Below are 17,986 nucleotides of genomic sequence, written 5' to 3' on the forward strand. Positions count from 1 at the left end.
TTACCCAAAAGAAAGTTAGAAAAATAACTTTTTACTGAAAACATTATCGTAGGGAAAATGTCTTTTGAATTCAAAATCACTTGTACTTGCTATTTTATTTTAACCACAAGACACTGAAATTTGATTATTTGATAATGCTACACTGAGGTTAACTAAAAATTCTTGTAAACTACAAAGTACAACATTAATAAGCAGAATAAATAAATCTCAAGTATATGATTAATTCAACTTCTGCTTAACCCAAAGTGGACTACCATAATAGGTATGTGTGTGTGTGTGTGTGTGTGTGTGTGTGTATGTATATTTGTCTACGTGTGTGTTGCACAAAGTGGATAAAAACATTATAATGGACTCAAAATGCAGTATTAATTTCTGCACCTTATGGGCCAGAGTCTCAGTCACAATTACTTGATTCTGCCACTGTAACATGAAAAGAGTAAGTGTGACTGGGTTCCAATAAAACTTCATTCATAAAACAGGCAGGGAGGCAGACTTGTCTACAGGCAGTAGTTTGTCAACGCCTGATTTAAAGCCACATAGACCGGATTATTTCACTTCTCTAAAACCCTGCTTTTCTTCTCTATTAAATGAGGAGCATCTACCTCAGGCTGTGTTGTGAAGATGGACTGAGATAATACAAGTAAATTATATATTAGAATGTCTAGCACATTGAGTGTGATGATCACAATTATTAATGAAATGATCTCATTACTAGAACACACATGTAATATAAGAAGCACGGGACATGTTTTAAGAATGTGCGTATCTTCTTTACCTCTCCACTAAGAGAATGCCTTTCCTTCCCTCTCCCAGGCTATTTGATTAAAATGTGATTCATTCAAGAATATTTATCAAGAAGCTGGTGAATATGAATCCATGGCACTGTACCTGTGCCTAGACTCTGATGCACACGGTGAAAGTGGAAAAGATGTTCTACCATGACTTATTCACACTTTCAACACAATAGCTTCTCTACTGTGTGAGATTCCCCACCATTCTTAACATATTAAGCATAATGAATGAGTTTCAGTTACATGTAAGTCAATTATAAACATGTAACTTTTAGCAATTTAAATGGGTAGTGTGATAGTTAGGGTAGCTCTACAGGTACACGGGAAGGTAGACAGGTAGACATTAGTAAAATCCTAAATAAATTTTATCTGATAAGTGGTACTTTTCGAGATGTTTACCGTGTAGTTGTCGATTAAATTAGAAAAAGGCATTCTCAAGGCTAAAATGTTCTAAGGGAGTGAATGGATGTTTTGCTTATTAACTAAGCATGGTCTAAAATGAACTGTCTGTTACAAGGGTACAAATTATGCAGCTTATAACATCCCATGGCACTTTTAAAACCAATCAATGAGTGAAATTTACTCGCTTGATTTCGGGAGTCTTGGGGTTGGCAGACTACCACTGCAATGGGCAAAATGCCCCTAACAGATGGGCTAACGCTCACGACACGCCAGAAGATCAGCACGCACATTAACATGGAATCCTGGGCTGACTTTCCTCCAAGTCAAAACAACAGTCTGCAGAGCCACTCATTTATTATTAGGGAAGCCAAATTACTTGGGAATTTGCCTTCAGCAGCCCCCAGCAACTCTGGATTGACATTCTAAAGCAGAAAGCAGATTTATACATGAAATCACCTGCCAAACATGAGTGCCGAGCATAAGATTCTGTGGCCAAGCTGTGAGGCAGTCGGTGCAACAGCTTCCTTGAACTAAGAGGCAACCAGTTCTCGACCTCTGGCCAGAGACAGAATCATTGCAAAAGCAAAGCATTGTGTAAATTCCAAATTCATTTGAAAGACAAACAACTCAAGGAGACCAAAAGTTGAGCAGGCCACAACCACAAAGTAAACAAGGACAGGAGAACAAATAGCACTGCAACAATCTGTCCTGAGCTTGGGGCTCAGTCATTCTGAACTCTTACTGAACTCAGCTGGTCCCACAGCCCATGGGCTTGCCTATTCCCGGGGACTAGGGCCAGAGCAAGTGCAGTGGCTCCAGGTGGCCAGTACAGAGCCATCAGAGAAAACTCATGGGAAAAATTTAAGAACTTTTTTCATTTTATTTAAAACTCGACAGAAGTGAAAGACTCACAAAAGCTGTGTAATCATAGGCAAAATATGCATTTGTCTGACAGACTGCCTGAACTACTAAAGAGAAATCAGCAGTCAGCACAACCTTCAGTAATATAGGCACAGAAAAGACAGAAGCACAGGAAACCATATAAATACTTAGAAAGTTAACAATCCTCCCATTATAGACCACATTCACTAAATCTAATTCATACTGAAATGTATTCTTCAAACTGTCACCTATCAAGAACGGACCACATCAGCACATTTGAGCCAGTACACACCATGGAGGGATAAAAGGCAACTGAAAAATACCTGAAGAGAAAGTAGATGGAATAAGGAAAACGCTGAGTCATGAATAACTCACCTCGGGAAAGTAAAGACTATAAACAGGATGTGTTATCTTTGATTTGGTTTCCAGTAGAGCTCTCTCCTTTCGCTGTATACTTTGTTGTAATTCTTGCCACTCCTAGGTAAAGTAAAAATCAAACATTTGAAATCGTTTTGAAGTTTCCATCTTCTTCCAGCTATTATTCCTGACAATGCTAACTACTACTGAGTTCAGTCCCACAGACCTGATCATTTCCCTGCTCTAAACTTACAACACATTATTTCATAAATCAAATCTAAGCCCTTCGGCATCAACTACATGGGTCGTGATCTGATCTGGGCCAATCTCTTCAGTCTCCTAACACTGCCTTCCTCTTTGCACTTTCTATTCTAGTCATTTCGAACTATCTTGACTTCTCTGAACTCACCAAGCTATTTCACTCCTCCTAAACCCTGTTTGGATTTGTTTTCTCCCTCTGTCTTTAACCTGGCAAATCCTCCTATTATTCCCTTAGGAACTGCTAAAGCCTAAACCATGAGTTCCCAAATACCAGAAATTTCCCTCAACTTGAGTTGATCACTCCCTCCTCTGTGTTATCACTGTACCTGGCAAAAATGTGCATAATCTCTTTTGTATTTTAATGTTTACTTACAAGTCTGCCTTACCCACTAGCCTGTCATTCAAGGGCAGAAACTGTTTTACATTTGGCTTGCATTTCTGTCATCTAACACAGGGCTTGCAATGTGGCAGATAATGAATAATTGTATAATTATTTGACAATTGAATGAATGTATTTTGGTATGTAAAGAAACTAGTCTGTCACTTCTAACCCTAATACTGTACTCAGAAAAGAATATGTCAACTCTTTCTCAAAACGTGGGTGGGGAAATAATTTCTTTGATAGGCTTTAATTTCCTGGCAATCAATTTAATTCCTGAAGTACAAAAACGGTCAAGGGCCAGCAACTGCTAAAAAGTCACCCTTGTTTTTCCCCACCATTCCCAAGGGCAGGTACATTACAGGCATACCTCATTTAATTGCACTTTGCACATGTGTGCTTTACAAATACTGTGATTTTTACAAACTGAAGGTTTGTGGCAACCCTGTGTTGAGCAAGTCTCTTGTTCTACTGTTGCCATTTCTCCAACAGCGTTTGCTCACTTCGTGTCTGTGTGTGTCACATTTTGGTAATTCTTGCAAGATTTAAAACTTCTTTCTTATTATATTTGTTACGGTGATCTCTGATCACTGATCTTTGATGTTACTACAGTAATTGTTTTGGGGCACCACGAACCATGCTCACCTAAGATGGCAAACTTAATAAATATTGTGTGTATTCTGACTGCTCCACCAATGGGCTGTTCCTCCATTTCTTCCCCTCCTCTTGGCCTCTCTATTCCCTGAGACACAACAATACTGAAATTAGGCCAATTAATAACCCTACAGTGATCTCTCAGTGTTCAAGTGAAAGGAAGAGCCACATGTCTCTCACTCTAAATCAAAAGCTAGAAATGATTAAGCTTAGTGAAGAAGGCAAGCTGGAAGTTGAGACAGGCTGAAAGCTAGGGCTCTTGTACCAAACAGACAAGTTGTGAATGCACAGGAAAAATTCATGAAGGAAATTAAAAGTGCTACTCCAGTGAAAACACAAGTGATAACAAAGTGAAACAGCCTTACTGTTGACACAGAGAAAGTTTTAGCAGTCTGAACAGAAGATCAAACCAGCCGTAATAGTTCTTTAGGCCAAACCTTAATCCAGAGCAAGGACTTGCCTCTTCAATTCTATAAAGGCTGAGAGAAGTGAAGAAGGTGCAGAAGAAAAATTTGAAGCTAGGAGAGGTTGGTTCGTGAGGTTTCAGGAAAAGAAGGCATCTCACTAACATCAAAGTGCAAAGGGGAAGCAGCAAGTGCTTGTGGAGAAACTGCAGCAAGCTATCCACAAGGTCTAGCTGGGATAATTAACGAAGATGGCTACACTAAGTAACAGATTTTCCACACTAACAAAACAGCCTTACACTGGAAGAAGATGCCATCTCAGACTTTTCATAGCTAGAGAGAAGTCCATGCTCGGCTTCAAAAGACAGGTTGACTCTTCCATTAGGAGCTAATGCAACTGGTGACATTCAGCTGAAGCCAATACTTGCTTAGCGTTCTGAAAATCCTAGGGGCCCTTAAGAACTACGCTAAATCTACCCTGCGTGTGCTCTCTAAATGGAACAACAAAACCTGAATGATAGCACATGGTTTATTGAATATTTTAAGTCCACTGTTGAGATCGACTACTCAAAAAAAAAAAAAAAAAAAAAATCCTTTCAAAATAGTACTACTGCTCATTGACAACGCACCTGGTCACCCAAGAGCTCTGATAGAGACATACAGTAAGATTAATGTTGTTTTCATGACTGCTAACACAACATCCATTCTGTAGTCCATGGATCAAGGAGTAATTTTCACTTTCAAGTCTTACTATTTTAGAAATACATTTTTTAAGGCAACAGCTGCCACAGATAGTGATTCCTCTGGTGGATCTGGGCAAAGTATACCGAAAATCTTCTCATTCACCCTTTTACAAGCCATTAAGTATATTTATGATTCATAAGAAGAGTCAAAACATCAACATTCACAGGAGTTTGGAGAACTGATTTCCAACCCTGATGGATGACTTTGAGGGGTTCAAGACTTCACTGGAGGAAGGAGTACTGCAGATGGGGTGGAAATGGCAAGAGAATTAGCAGTGGAGCCCAAAGATGGAACTGAATTGCTGAAATCTCATGAGAGAACTTGAGCAGATGAGGAGTTGCTTCTTATGGAGGAGCAAAGAAAGTGGTTTCCAGAGATGGAATCTACTCCTGGTGAAGGTACTGTGAAGATTGTTAAAATAACAACAAAGGACTTAAAAGATGACATAGACTCAGGTGACAAAGCAGTGATAGGATTTGACAGGTCTGACTCCAATTTGAAAGAAGTTCTATTGTGGGTAAAATGCTATAGACAGCATTGCATGCTACAGAGAAATCATTTGTGAAAGAATAGTCAATGCAGCAAATTTTACTGTTGTCTTATTTAAAAAACTGCCCCAGCCACTGCAATCTTCAGCAACCACCACCCTGAATAGTCAGTAGCCACCAACACCTAGGCAAGAGCCTCCACCAGCAAAAAGATCACAATTTGCTGAAGGCTCAGACGATGGTTAGGATTTTTTAGTAATAGAGAATGTTTTCATTAAGGCATATATATTGTTTGAGACAATGCTACTGCACACTCTATACACTACACTACAATATAGTGTTAAACATAACTTTCATATCCACTAGGAAACCGAAAAATTCATTTGATTCGCTATATTGTGATGTTAGTTTCATTCTGGTGGTCTGGATATAAGCCTGTAGTATCTCCAAACTATGCCTGCAATTCCTCATATTTTTATCCTTTGCCTTTTCCTTTTATTCCTCTCTACTTGACCCTCTCAGGCTATTCGGGGAAACTCTTTTTCTCTCCTAAACTACAAGGGTAGCTTTTAGGTCAATGGCCTAGTCAGAAAGAACAGAACAACACAAACATAAAGGAATGGCTGATCAGTTTACAGTTCATTTGCAGTAAGCCTCTAAGGACCCATTATTTGTCCAACAAACCCTCTTTTCTATAGCCCATCCATAAATCAGGTGCAAACTAACGCCATACCATGAGATTTTTTTCTATTTTCTACCCTCACAATCTTAGTAAGTTCCTTAGAGACACCTCTTTTCCTTAAGGTCTTATATACTTCTTGAAACAAGGTGGAATTTTGTAATTATTAATTTTTCCTTTAACCAACCTCTAGACATTAGAGTCCACAGTAATGTTTCTTAACTCTAAACATTACCTGCAACTCTGGAAAGACTCAGTTCAGTTTTAAGTAACTGCTTAGACCATAACCCACCTTTCCTAACTCATTTGCAGACTCAACTCCAACAATGAAAACCATTGTAAGACACCAAACTGGCTTCGATTTAGACCCACATCCTATACTATCTAGCAACTTAAAGATTTCAGAAAATTAAGAAGTCCGGGTGCCTGGGTAGCTTAGTCGGTTAAGTGTCTGACTCTTGATCTCAACTCAGGTCATAATCTCATGGCTCATGGGGTGCAGCTCCGCGTAGAGCTTTACGCTGACAGCGCAGAACCTCCCTGGGATTTTCTCTCTCTGTTCCTCCCCTGTTTGCATGTGCTCTCTCAAAATAAATAAATAGACTAATTAATTAATTAAAAAAAAATTAAGGGGTCCAATCCTTGTTAGAAATGATTTTTCTTTATAATTCTGACCATCCCACAAAAATATTCTTACAAAATAATATGATTGTAAAATATACTGATATCATTTAAGACAAGTAAACAAAACAAATTAAAAAACAACAAAACCCAAAACAATCAGAGGTATATAACTCCAATTATTTAAACTTATAATATAAGTCTTACTGCTTCGTCATCTTTGTTTTGTTTTTCATCTTGCTCTCTATCAGAGTCTCTGTCACTACCATCATCTTTTTCACTCTGGGATTCTCTATTCGTTTCTTCTTCTTCAGAATCACTGCCTTTGTCAGAAACTTCTTCTTCATCTTCCTTTACTGCAGCTTCCTAAAAGGAAAGAGCAACCACAAAAGTTTTGAATACCTCAGTGAATATATCATTCGGAGCCCCTGAAGCTAACTTTTTGTCATTAAAATTAAATTGGCTCAAGATTATAATTTCACTATTCATACAGAATTTTAGAGAATTATAAACACATTTACTTATAAATATGTGGTAGTCAGACTAAAGACTTTAACATTTGGCTTATTTGTCTACTGTTATTTTATTTTTGTTTGTAAAATAAAAAATACTTTTATTTTTATTTACAAAGTATACTACCACAATGGCAAAGATGGCTCATCTTTCAAAACACCAATCATACAATATATTTTATTCGGAATGGGGAAATGGGAAGTTTATAGAAAAGTACTGCTTTGACAGTTTAGTATTATCTTCTATGGCTGACAGAATATAATGTAGTAAGGAAAGCCAATATCCCAGACAAGATACTTACTAATCCATTTCAAGAAGCAAGAAAGAGAACAGCAAATTAAATGCAAAAGAAGTCAAAGTAAATAATACAGACCAGAAATCAATTAAAGAGAAGGCAGATACACAAAAGAGAAACCTAAATAAAACCAAAAGTTGGTTCTTTGAGGGGCGCCTGGGTGGCTCAGTCAGTTGGGCGTCTGACTTCGGCTCAGGTCATGATCTCAGAGTTCGTGAGTTAGAGCCCAGTGTCAAGCTCTCTGCTATCAGCACAGAGCCTGCTTTGAATCCTCTGTCTCCCTCTCTCTGCCCCTCCCCAACGTGTGCATGCGCACGTGTGCGCTCTCTCTCCCTCAAGAATAAAATAAACATTAAAAAAAAAAGTTGGTTCTTTGAAAAGATTAATACAACTGCAGCAAGACTTCCATTAGGCAAGACTGATGAAAGGAAAAAGAGAATACAAATTACTAATATTAGGAATAAAAGAAACATAACTACAGATCCAAAGGACATTACAAATAAAGGATATTATCAATAACTGTCAATAAATTTGATAACTTACAGGAAATGGACAAGCTTCTTGAAAGACATCATATACTAAAATTGATATACGGAAAAAAGAAGAATTTGCTAAAGAAATGGATTCTATAACTAAACCCTTTTTAAAACTCCAAACCCAGATGGCTTTTCTAGATAATTCTTCCAAATAACAAATCCAATCTTACACAAACTCTTCCAGGAAAAAGAAAGAAAGAATACTTCTTGTTTAATGAGGCCAACATAAACCTGATACAAAATCTGGCAAGGGTATTACAAGAAGGGAGAAAGGCAAACCAATATTCTCTCATAAAAATAAATGTAGGAGTCCTAAATAAAATATTATCAAGTCCAAATAAATATGAAAAAGGATACTATGTTATGACCAAATGAATTTGTTCCAGGAATGCAAGGATAGCTTAAAATTTTTAAATGCATCAGGATAACTCACCACATTACAAAAAGGAGAAAAATCAGTCACCTCAACAAATGGAGAAATGGCATTTAATAAAATTCAGTATTGCTCATGATAAAAATTCTCAGCAAACTGGGAACAGAAGGGAATACTTCCTTAACCTGATAAAGAATATCTACAAAAACCCTGTAGCTAACATCATACTTAACAGTTTGTTTCCTTTCTCTTGGAGATAAGCAAGATGATAAGGGTGGCCACTGTCCCCATTCCTAACGAGCATTACACTGAAAGTTCTAGCTAGTAGAGTAAGGCAAAAAGGAAAAGGAAGAGAAGGAGGCATAAAGATTAAAAACAAAAAAGTAAAACTATCTTTATTCCCAGATGGCATGATTATGTACATAGAAAATCTTTTTAAAAGTACCTACAAATGGTTAGAATTACAAGCATACCTTGGAGATATTGCAAGTTCAGTTCCAGACAGTAGAGCGATTAATGCAATCAAGTCAAATGACTTTTTTTGTTCCCCATTACATATAAATACTATACTGCAGAATGTTAAGTGCACAAACAGCATTATGTCTTAAATCATGTGCATGCCTTAATTAAAAATACTGCTAAAGAATGCTATCACATGAGCTGCCAGAGAGCTGTAATCACTGATCACAGATCACCATAGTGAATATAATAATAATACAAAGTTTAAAATATTGAGGGCATTACCAAAATATGACAGAAACACAAAGTGAGCAAATGCTGCTGGAAAAATGGCGCTGATAGATTTGCTCAACACAGGGTTGCCACAAACCTTCAATCTGTAAAAAATGCAGTATGTGCTAAGTGCAATAAACAGAAGTGCAATAAAACAAGGTATGTGCATATTGTCAACGTATGCCCCTTGATACAAGGTCAATATTTAGAACGCAACTGTATCTCTACACACCAGCAATAAACACTGAAGAATGGATTTTTTAAAAATGTTATATGCAACAGCACCAGAAAGTATCAAATGCAGAAGGGTAAGTAAATCTAATGAAAGATGTGCCATACCTCTGCCACTGGAAATTACAAAACACTGCTGAGAAAAAATTAAGGAAGATCCAAATTAATAAAGATAAACCATAATTATGAATAAAAAGACTCAATATTGTTCATGTGAATTCTCCCTACACTGAAGCACAGATTCAATGCAATCCTCATCTAAACTCCAGGAGCTTTTTTTGGTGGAACCTGCCAAGCTTATTTTAAAAATGTTGAGGGAGGGGTGCCTGGGTGGCGCAGTCGGTTAAGCGTCTGACTTCAGCCAGGTCACGATCTCGCGGTCCGTGAGTTCGAGCCCCGCGTCACGCTCTGGGCTGATGGCTCAGAGCCTGGAGCCTGTTTCCGATTCTGTGTCTCCCTCTCTCTCTGCCCCTCCCCCGTTCATGCTCTGTCTCTCTCTGTCCCAAAAATAAATAAACGTTGAAAAAAAAAAAATTTAAAAATGTTGAGGGAAATGCAAAGAACCTAAAATAAGCAAGACAATTTTAAAGAAGAGTTTGAGAACTTAACACTAACATATTTCAAAACTTAATATAAACTCATCATAATTAAGACCATGTGGTTTGGAACAAGAATAGACAAATAATCAATGGAATGGTCTAGTGAGTCCATAAATAGATCTGCACAACATCCTTATGGTCGCTTGTTTTATGACAAACCATCACTGCAATTCTGAGAAAAGGATGATCTTGTCAAAAAGTGGTGCTAGAATAAGTGGTCCATAATCCCTATCTCACACTATTCACAATAATTAATTCAAGATGTAGCTAAGCTAAATATAGTAAGTAAAATAATATTTCTAGGAGAAAACAGAAAAATATCTCCAGGTTCTTGTGACAGGCAGAAATGTCTTCAACAAGAAACAAAAATACTAACCATAAAATTGATAAAACAGACTTCCTTAAAATTAAGTACCATCAAAAGCTACCACTAAGACAGTAAAAAGGACTCACATCCAGAATATATAAAGGGAACCCTACAAATCCATAAGACAACCCAACAGAAAAAGAGGATATCCAAATGGCCAGTAAATATATGAAAAGATGCTCATTATCATTAGTTATCAAGTAAATAACAAATAAAAACCACACAGAGATACTGCTACAAATCCACCATTGTGGTTAAAATGAAAAAGAATGGTAGAACTACGTATTAGTGAGGATGTGGAACAACTGGACTCAGGTTTTGCTAGTATGAACATAGAATAGTACAACTCTGGAAAACAGGCTCTTTTCAACAAACTCAACATACACCTATTTGTGACCCAGCAATTCCAATGCTAGATTCCACATACCCAAAAAAAATGAATGTCCACAAAATGACATGTGCATGAATAAACAGCACTTTTACTCATAACAGGCAAAAACTAGAAACAACCCAAATGTTCACCAACCAAAGATAGGTAAATTGTAGTATATTCAAAAAATGGAATATCACATACACACAAAGAATGAACAGGTGCTATCCACAACACAGATGAATGTCACGGACATAGTGCTGAATGAAAGCAAACATTTCCAATTATATCAAGCTTAAGAATAGGCAAAACTGGGGCACCTGGGTGGCTCAGCTGGTTAAGTGCCTGACTTCAGCTCAAGTCATAATCTCACAGTTTGTGAGTTCAAGCCCCACGTCGGGCTCTCTGCTGTCAATGCAGAGCCTGCTTCGGATCCTCTGTCCCCCTCTCTCTGCCCCTACCCCACTTGTGCTTGGGCACATATGCTCTCTCTCTCTCTCAAAAATAAACAAACGTTAAAAAAAAAACAGACAAAACTAATCTATGGTAATAAGAGCCAGAACAGGAAGGTATGGAGGTAAAGGGAGGGATCTTTGAGAAGGGGCATAAGCAAGTTTTCTAGGGTGTTAAAGTTTTCCATCTTAATCTGGGTATCATGCATACACATATATGTAAAATTTCAGGAGCTATACACATAGGATTTGAACATTTTAGTATAAGTTACATGAAAATAAAGATAATGATAATAACAGTATTAACTTACACTCCCAACAACTCCATTTGCCTGCTTTTGTTTCTGTTGCTTTGATTGTGGTAAGGGCACAGGTGTAGGTTTTTTTTTTAAAGGTTTCTTTTTTTTCGATTTAGCAGCTTTCTTAGGTCCTTTACTCTTCTGCTGCCATCCTCCTTTTGTCCTATTCTTGTTAGTATCACCCTGCTGTAAATCACAACATACATACACACTCAGAAGTTATAACAATAGTTTCATTTGGGAGTCATAGTAATTTTTAGATAAAAATGGCTAAACTAAATGTTTTCATAAACTGAATTACTCTCCCACAGCAATATAAATCAATCAGAACTAAACAAAACATTTCCTTCACCAGGAAAGATAGGTAAGAAAAATCAAGTTTTTACCCCATCTTCTGCCGGCTGTTCCTCTGCAGCACAGATGGACTGTTCCTTTTCAAATACTTCCTGGAGGTAGAGAGAAGAAAAATATCTCTATCAACTTACATTTATCTTTCAGATAAACAAAGCAATCTTTCAAAATAGATGACCAATACACTTTTTAACTGGTGACAATTGGTGGGTGAAGGAAGAACAGGAGATTTTTAGCAATTACTAAATGATGTGAACAAATTTAGCAATTACTAATTTACACTTTGGAAGTTACCTTCTAAAATATCTCACATCTGTCTTGAATACATTTGAAAAGTACAGTCTACTTAAATTTATAAATGCAATGCCTTAAGATATGTAAACTCATTATAAAGTAAAAAATATTCCACAGTTTAGAGTAACTAAGGAGAGGCGCCTGGCTGGCTGCATTGGTAGAGAGTGCGACTCTTGATCTCAGGGTCATAAGCTCAAGTGCCACACTGGGGATAGAGTCTCCTTAAACAAACAAACAAACAAAAACTTAGAAAAAAGTTTAAATAATTAAATGACTAAGAAGTGGAACACCAAAAAAATCCATATAACCTAAAGACATATCCACTGTATAATCCACTTAGGATCAGTACAAAAGCCATAAATTTGGGATTTAAATTCCAGTAAGATTTCAGTGAGAATCTATACTAGAAGACAGTAAGTGATGTTTGTTGTATTTATAAACTCCTTGGAATTACTAAAGTTAACAAATAAAAACAATGATAACTTGGGCTCTAAACTATTAGCCTAATTCAGGGGTCCGCAAACTATGGCCCATTGTCTCGTTTTTAAATAGAAGTTTTATTAGAACTCAACCATGCCCATTTGTGAATTCAGTAGTTGCTACAGAAACTGTGGCCTATAAAACCTAAAACATTTATTAATTGGACCTTTATAGAAAAAGTGTGCCAGCCCCTTGTCTAATTCTATCATCTCTGCTTCATCATTTTTTTTTTTTCATTTCTTCATTTTTTAGCTAGATTCTAATACTTAAATTACTCTCAGGTACTGTTCATACAAGAACTGGAAGATAAATGGTTGATTCTTTCCCTTCTTCCAGGGCAATTCTGCTTTTTCTTCTACCAATTATCCCAGAAGTTCAACAGTTGAAGGCCAACTTTTGCTCGCTTTTCAGGCTGGGAATTCCAAAGCATGTGGGTAGTATAAATTTGGATTCTAACCCAATCCTAGCCACTGGCTTAGAATTTCCTCTTCTCCCAGAGGGCACGTCTCATCCAGAGTCCATGACACAAATGTTTCCTTACCACCTGCTACCATAAAACCAACATCTTTAATTTGATATATCCTACTACAAAATGCTTTTCCTAACAGAGGTTTTTGTTTTTTTGAGAGAGAGACAGAGACAGAGACAGACAGAGAGACAGAGTGTGAGCATGGCAGGGACAGAGAGAGAGGGAGACACAGAATCTGAAGCAGGCTCCAGGCTCTGAGCTGTCAGCACAGAGCCCAACGGGGGGGCTTCAACCCACAAACCATGAAATCATGACCTGAGCTGAAGTCAGACACTTCACCAACTGAGCCACTCAGACACCCCACTAGAAATTTTACACACAGTGTTTAAATGCATACTAGGTTTCCTACAGATGTTCACAGACCCCAGAGTAGAACAGGCTAAGATCTGCCATTAGGTGAGTAAGTAGAGTCGAAATAGTACAATCAAAAACAAGTTCTAACTTGGGAGGTAATGCAAATTTGTAATAGAAACTGAGAAAAACAAGATACAGGAAACATATACAATGTGACTGGATTTAATGAAAAGGAATGAGAAAAGTACCAGTATATATATACACAGAGTAAATATGAGCATGAAGAAAGACATGAAAAGATATACAGAAGACTAAATTCTGGTCTGGAGCTGACAAGGGCTTTCCTGAGGAAGGTGGGTTAGAGAAGGAATCCATGATAGTAAAAACATCATTTAGCCCCACAGTTATTCATGCATTAGTGTATCTACAGTGATGCGCTTCAAAATCATTAATTTCAGGGTGGTAGGACTTTAGGTCATTTTAATTTCTTCTACTTTTCTACATTGCCTGAACTTTTTTCCCCAGACAGCATGAATTTTTCACATAATTAGAAAAAAAAATATTTTCACTGTAATTTAACATTTTTTAAAATAAAAAAATTGAGAGTAAATTCTCTAAAGAATTGACTAAACAGGGGCACCTGGGTGGCTCAGTCGGTTGAGCAGCCGACTTCAGCTCAGGTCATGATCTCACGGTCCGTGAGTTTGAGCCCTGCGTCGGACTCTGTGCTGACAACTCAGAGCCTGGAGCCTGTTTCAGATTCTGTGTCTCCCTCTCTTTAACCCTCCCCCGTTCATGCTCTGTCTCTCTCTGTCTCAAAAATAAATAAACATTAAAAAAAAAAGGAAATGACTAAAGAGTAGGTAAAGAAATTCTCAACAATAATCAATAATTAATCTTTGTATAAAACTTTACAGTTTAAATACTATATGCACATTGCCTTGTTATTATGTTTTACAGGGAATTAACAAATCATCACATGAAGAATTAATCTATTTTCCAAGGGTTTTTTTGTATGTAAAAACTAATGTGAAAAACTGAAAATTTATTTAAAATGTCAAAACAGCTAAAAGGACTTGCAAAATTAGATTTTACGACTACAATAGTTTTGACTTTAAGAATACATGACTTAAAATGAGAAAATAAATAAAAGAACTTTAACATATAACTCTCTCCCCGGGGACTTTTTTCACTGCAGTATAGTTGATACACAATGTTACATTAGTTTCAGGCATACTACATAGTGATTCAACAACTCTATGCATTATGCTATGTCACCACACAAGACCATTACAATGCCTTTAACTATATTCCCTATGCTGTACCTTGAATCCCATGATTTATTCCATAACTGGGGAAGCCTATACCTCCTATTCCCCTTCACTACTTAACACATAACTCTTTTTTTAACATGTAACTCTTAAAGAATAAAAATAAGAAATTACTTACTGCCATTGTTTGCCTTGTCAATTTAACCAACACTGTAACTAGGGATCCTACTGTGATGTTGTTGCTATCTTCATCATCCAATACTAGAAGATGAAAGTAAAAAAATAAAATTCAATTTGGTACTTCAGTATTTCATGTACACATTTTAAACTTACTCAATAAAAAATAATTTGTCTATTCTGTATAAAATGCTCCACTAGATGCTTTCAACAATGTACTCATTTAATCTTTAAAATGGCCCTATGAAGGGGCAGCTGCATGGGTCAATCAGATGAGCGTCTGACTCTTGATTTCAGCTCAGGTCATGATCCCGGGGTTGTGGGATCAAGCCCCATGTCAGGCTTGACTGTGGAGCCTGCTTTAAGACTGACTGTTTCTCTCTCTCTCTCTCCTCTCCCTCCCCCCCCAACCTCGCTTTCAATAAAATAAAATAAAATAAATAAAATAAAATAAAATAAAATAAAATAAAATAAAATAAAAAAGTTAAAATTTAAAAAATAAAATAGCCCTATGAAGCATTATTATTATTTCCATTTTAAAGAAGAAACTGAGGAGGCACCTGGGTGGCTCAGTCAACTGAGTACCCCACTCTTGATTTCGGCTCAGGTCATGATCCCAGGGTCATGGGATTGAGCCCTGCGATGGGCTCTGTGCTGGAGGGTGGACCCTGCCTCTCTCTCTCTCTCTCTCTCTCTCTCTCTGAGAGTGTGGACCCTGCCTCTCTCTCTCTCTCTCTCTCTCTCTGCCCTCGCCCCAACTCACACTCACTCTAAAATAAAAAAAGATAATTAAAAAAAAAAAAATAAAGAAAAAACTGACGTTCAAAACTAATGTAAAATTAAATGCCTGAGGTCACATAATGGCCATATTTGCACTGCCAAGTTTCAAACCCAGGTGTTTTAAAACAAAGTATAATGTGAGCACTGCTATACCACACCTTTCTTTCATACCGATATAAAAAAGGGTTCTGTTACTCTCTTAAACTATGCAAACCTCGTATTCACAAGACTTTAACTATATCATCAATGCCAGCCTGCCAGTCAGAAATAAGATAATTAGGACTAGTATTCCAAGTCACATTAAATTTATTTTTTTAAGGCAAAAACTTCCAAGATTTGTTTGTATTAAAAAACACCTTTAAAAGTTTTCACAATGTTTTTGCAATTGTTTAATTTTTTAAAACCACATTTGCCAAAAAAAAAAAAAAAACAAAAAACAACTCTACACTTGCCACACATATTGCCAAAAGCTAAAGCTAGTAAGATAAGCTTAACATTAAAATTAGTAACATTAAAATAAATGTTAAAATAAATTACTACAACATCAAACAGATCTTATTCAAATATGTAAATAATTCATTTCACCTACAAGTTTTATCTGTAAGAGTTTTCTTCACTATGTATTTCCGCCTATAGATTTTTCTGAGCTTGTTATGTTTATTTTACATAGATGTAGATTAGCATACTATGTTGTGGCCTACATTAACACACTACCAGTTGGAAAAGAATGGCCTCCAACAAACTATCACTATCTCTCTTCAATTACTGGCTGTGAGGTGCAACAGCTAGGCACCAAGAAGGATACAATATCCTTTCTTCAATCTGGAAGTCTCCATTATCTTTCCATTATCAAATCTGGGCTACACATTCATCAACACCGCACAGTTGTATGTGCATGAGCACTGCACACGAGTTAATAGCTATAACTGTATCCACCGGCCATTTGATGCTTTACGGTGAAGAAAAAGCCTACAGGTGATTCTATACAGCCTCTAGGCAATGTGGGAGAGAGATCCACCATCTCCAGCACTAGATAATGCAGATGCCCCTTTCCTGCTTCTAAACTGCTTCTCCTCTCCCTCCCTTAACTATATTACTCGTATTACACATTGGGATAGCACTGTGAAAATACAGTAAATTGTCTATACAAGAGGCTATGGAATGACATACATCATGAAGTTTCCCAATGAGGTTGAATATTCTTACCTTACTTCTAACAAGAAAATCTGACATTCATTTTTCTAAGCAGAATGTACTTTTTATAGCTCTTGATTATTATCAGAGTTATAAGTCCCAAATTGGATTTTACTTGAATAGTTTCTATTTTCTTTTTTTACTTGCATAGTTTCTGATTTAAATTGGTCCTAAATGAAACTTTTACTGTTTTTAAGTGTTTGAAGACTCACAAACCCACAAGGAAATCCGAACTCTTCACCAAAGCAGTCCCTACATGTATCCTACACTCCAGCCGATTTGAAACCAGACTGCAGTTTTACCTTACTTTCTCAAACACCCCAATCTTTGAGTCATTTATCTCTTTTCAATTCCATTAGAATGCAAACTTAGTAAGGTAGAGGCTTTGTCTAACTCACCACTGCTTCCCGAACACCCAGATAAATGAGTGGCACTCAATAGTTGTTGAATGCATGAATGACACAACGTCCGTGTCCTTCATTTCACACTTGCTTTATGATTCCTTGGTTTTAATCCTATGTTTATATCCTCTTTCCTCAACTAGACTATAAGCCCCTTACAGACAGAAACCACCCCTAACACATCCTTGTATTTTTGGTCCCACAAAAATGTTCTCACACTTACCCTGTGATTTTATGTCCATAGTCACATATGGGAAACTCCCAAGGACAGCCATAACCTCCTCATATTTTTCATCTTCAAGGAAGTGCAGTAGATTGTGACGATCTGATTCTTTTAAACTCACCAAATCCTGGATAGTCTTAATTTTGTACTGAATTTTAAAAGAGAGAAGAAGAAAGAAAATAAATCCTAAAGTCATAGAATTTTTCACAAAAGGAAAATTAGCATGTTTACTAAAACAAAATCCAACAACTTTTAAAAAAATGTTAAGATTACACAGGGTCCCCAACTTACAATGGTTCTACTTAAAGCTTTTAAACTTTACAATGCTGCCAAAGCAATATGCATTCAGTAGAAACCATACTCTTGAGTTTTGATCTTGTCTAGGACTAGTGATATTTAATACAATATCATCATGATGCTGGGCAGCAGCAGTGAGCAATAGCTCCCAGTCAGCACGTGCTCACAAGAGTCAACAATCCATACACTTAGAACCACTCTGTTTTTCACGTTCAGTATTCAATAAATTATATGAGATAGATATTCAACACTTTACTATAAAACAG

The 17,986-nt window shown here is 36.8% G+C and overlaps 1 protein-coding gene across 1 annotated transcript in view; it reads right to left on the reverse strand.

The window, feature by feature from the left end:
* Positions 1-17,986, reverse strand: part of SEC63 (SEC63 protein translocation regulator) — a 75,519-nt gene that overhangs the window by 14,688 nt on the left and 42,845 nt on the right. The window contains exons 13-18 of the mRNA XM_025925352.2: positions 17,424-17,571; positions 14,827-14,909; positions 11,816-11,875; positions 11,442-11,615; positions 6,870-7,028; positions 2,451-2,552 (exon numbers count right to left, since the gene is read on the reverse strand). Coding sequence (XP_025781137.1) covers positions 2,451-2,552; positions 6,870-7,028; positions 11,442-11,615; positions 11,816-11,875; positions 14,827-14,909; positions 17,424-17,571 — 726 coding nt within the window. The remainder of the gene's footprint in view (positions 1-2,450; positions 2,553-6,869; positions 7,029-11,441; positions 11,616-11,815; positions 11,876-14,826; positions 14,910-17,423; positions 17,572-17,986) is intronic.

Source organism: Puma concolor, chromosome B2, assembly GCF_028749965.1.
Source record: "Puma concolor isolate L17-30 chromosome B2, mPumCon1.1.hap2, whole genome shotgun sequence".
Lineage (NCBI taxonomy): Eukaryota > Metazoa > Chordata > Mammalia > Carnivora > Felidae > Puma > Puma concolor.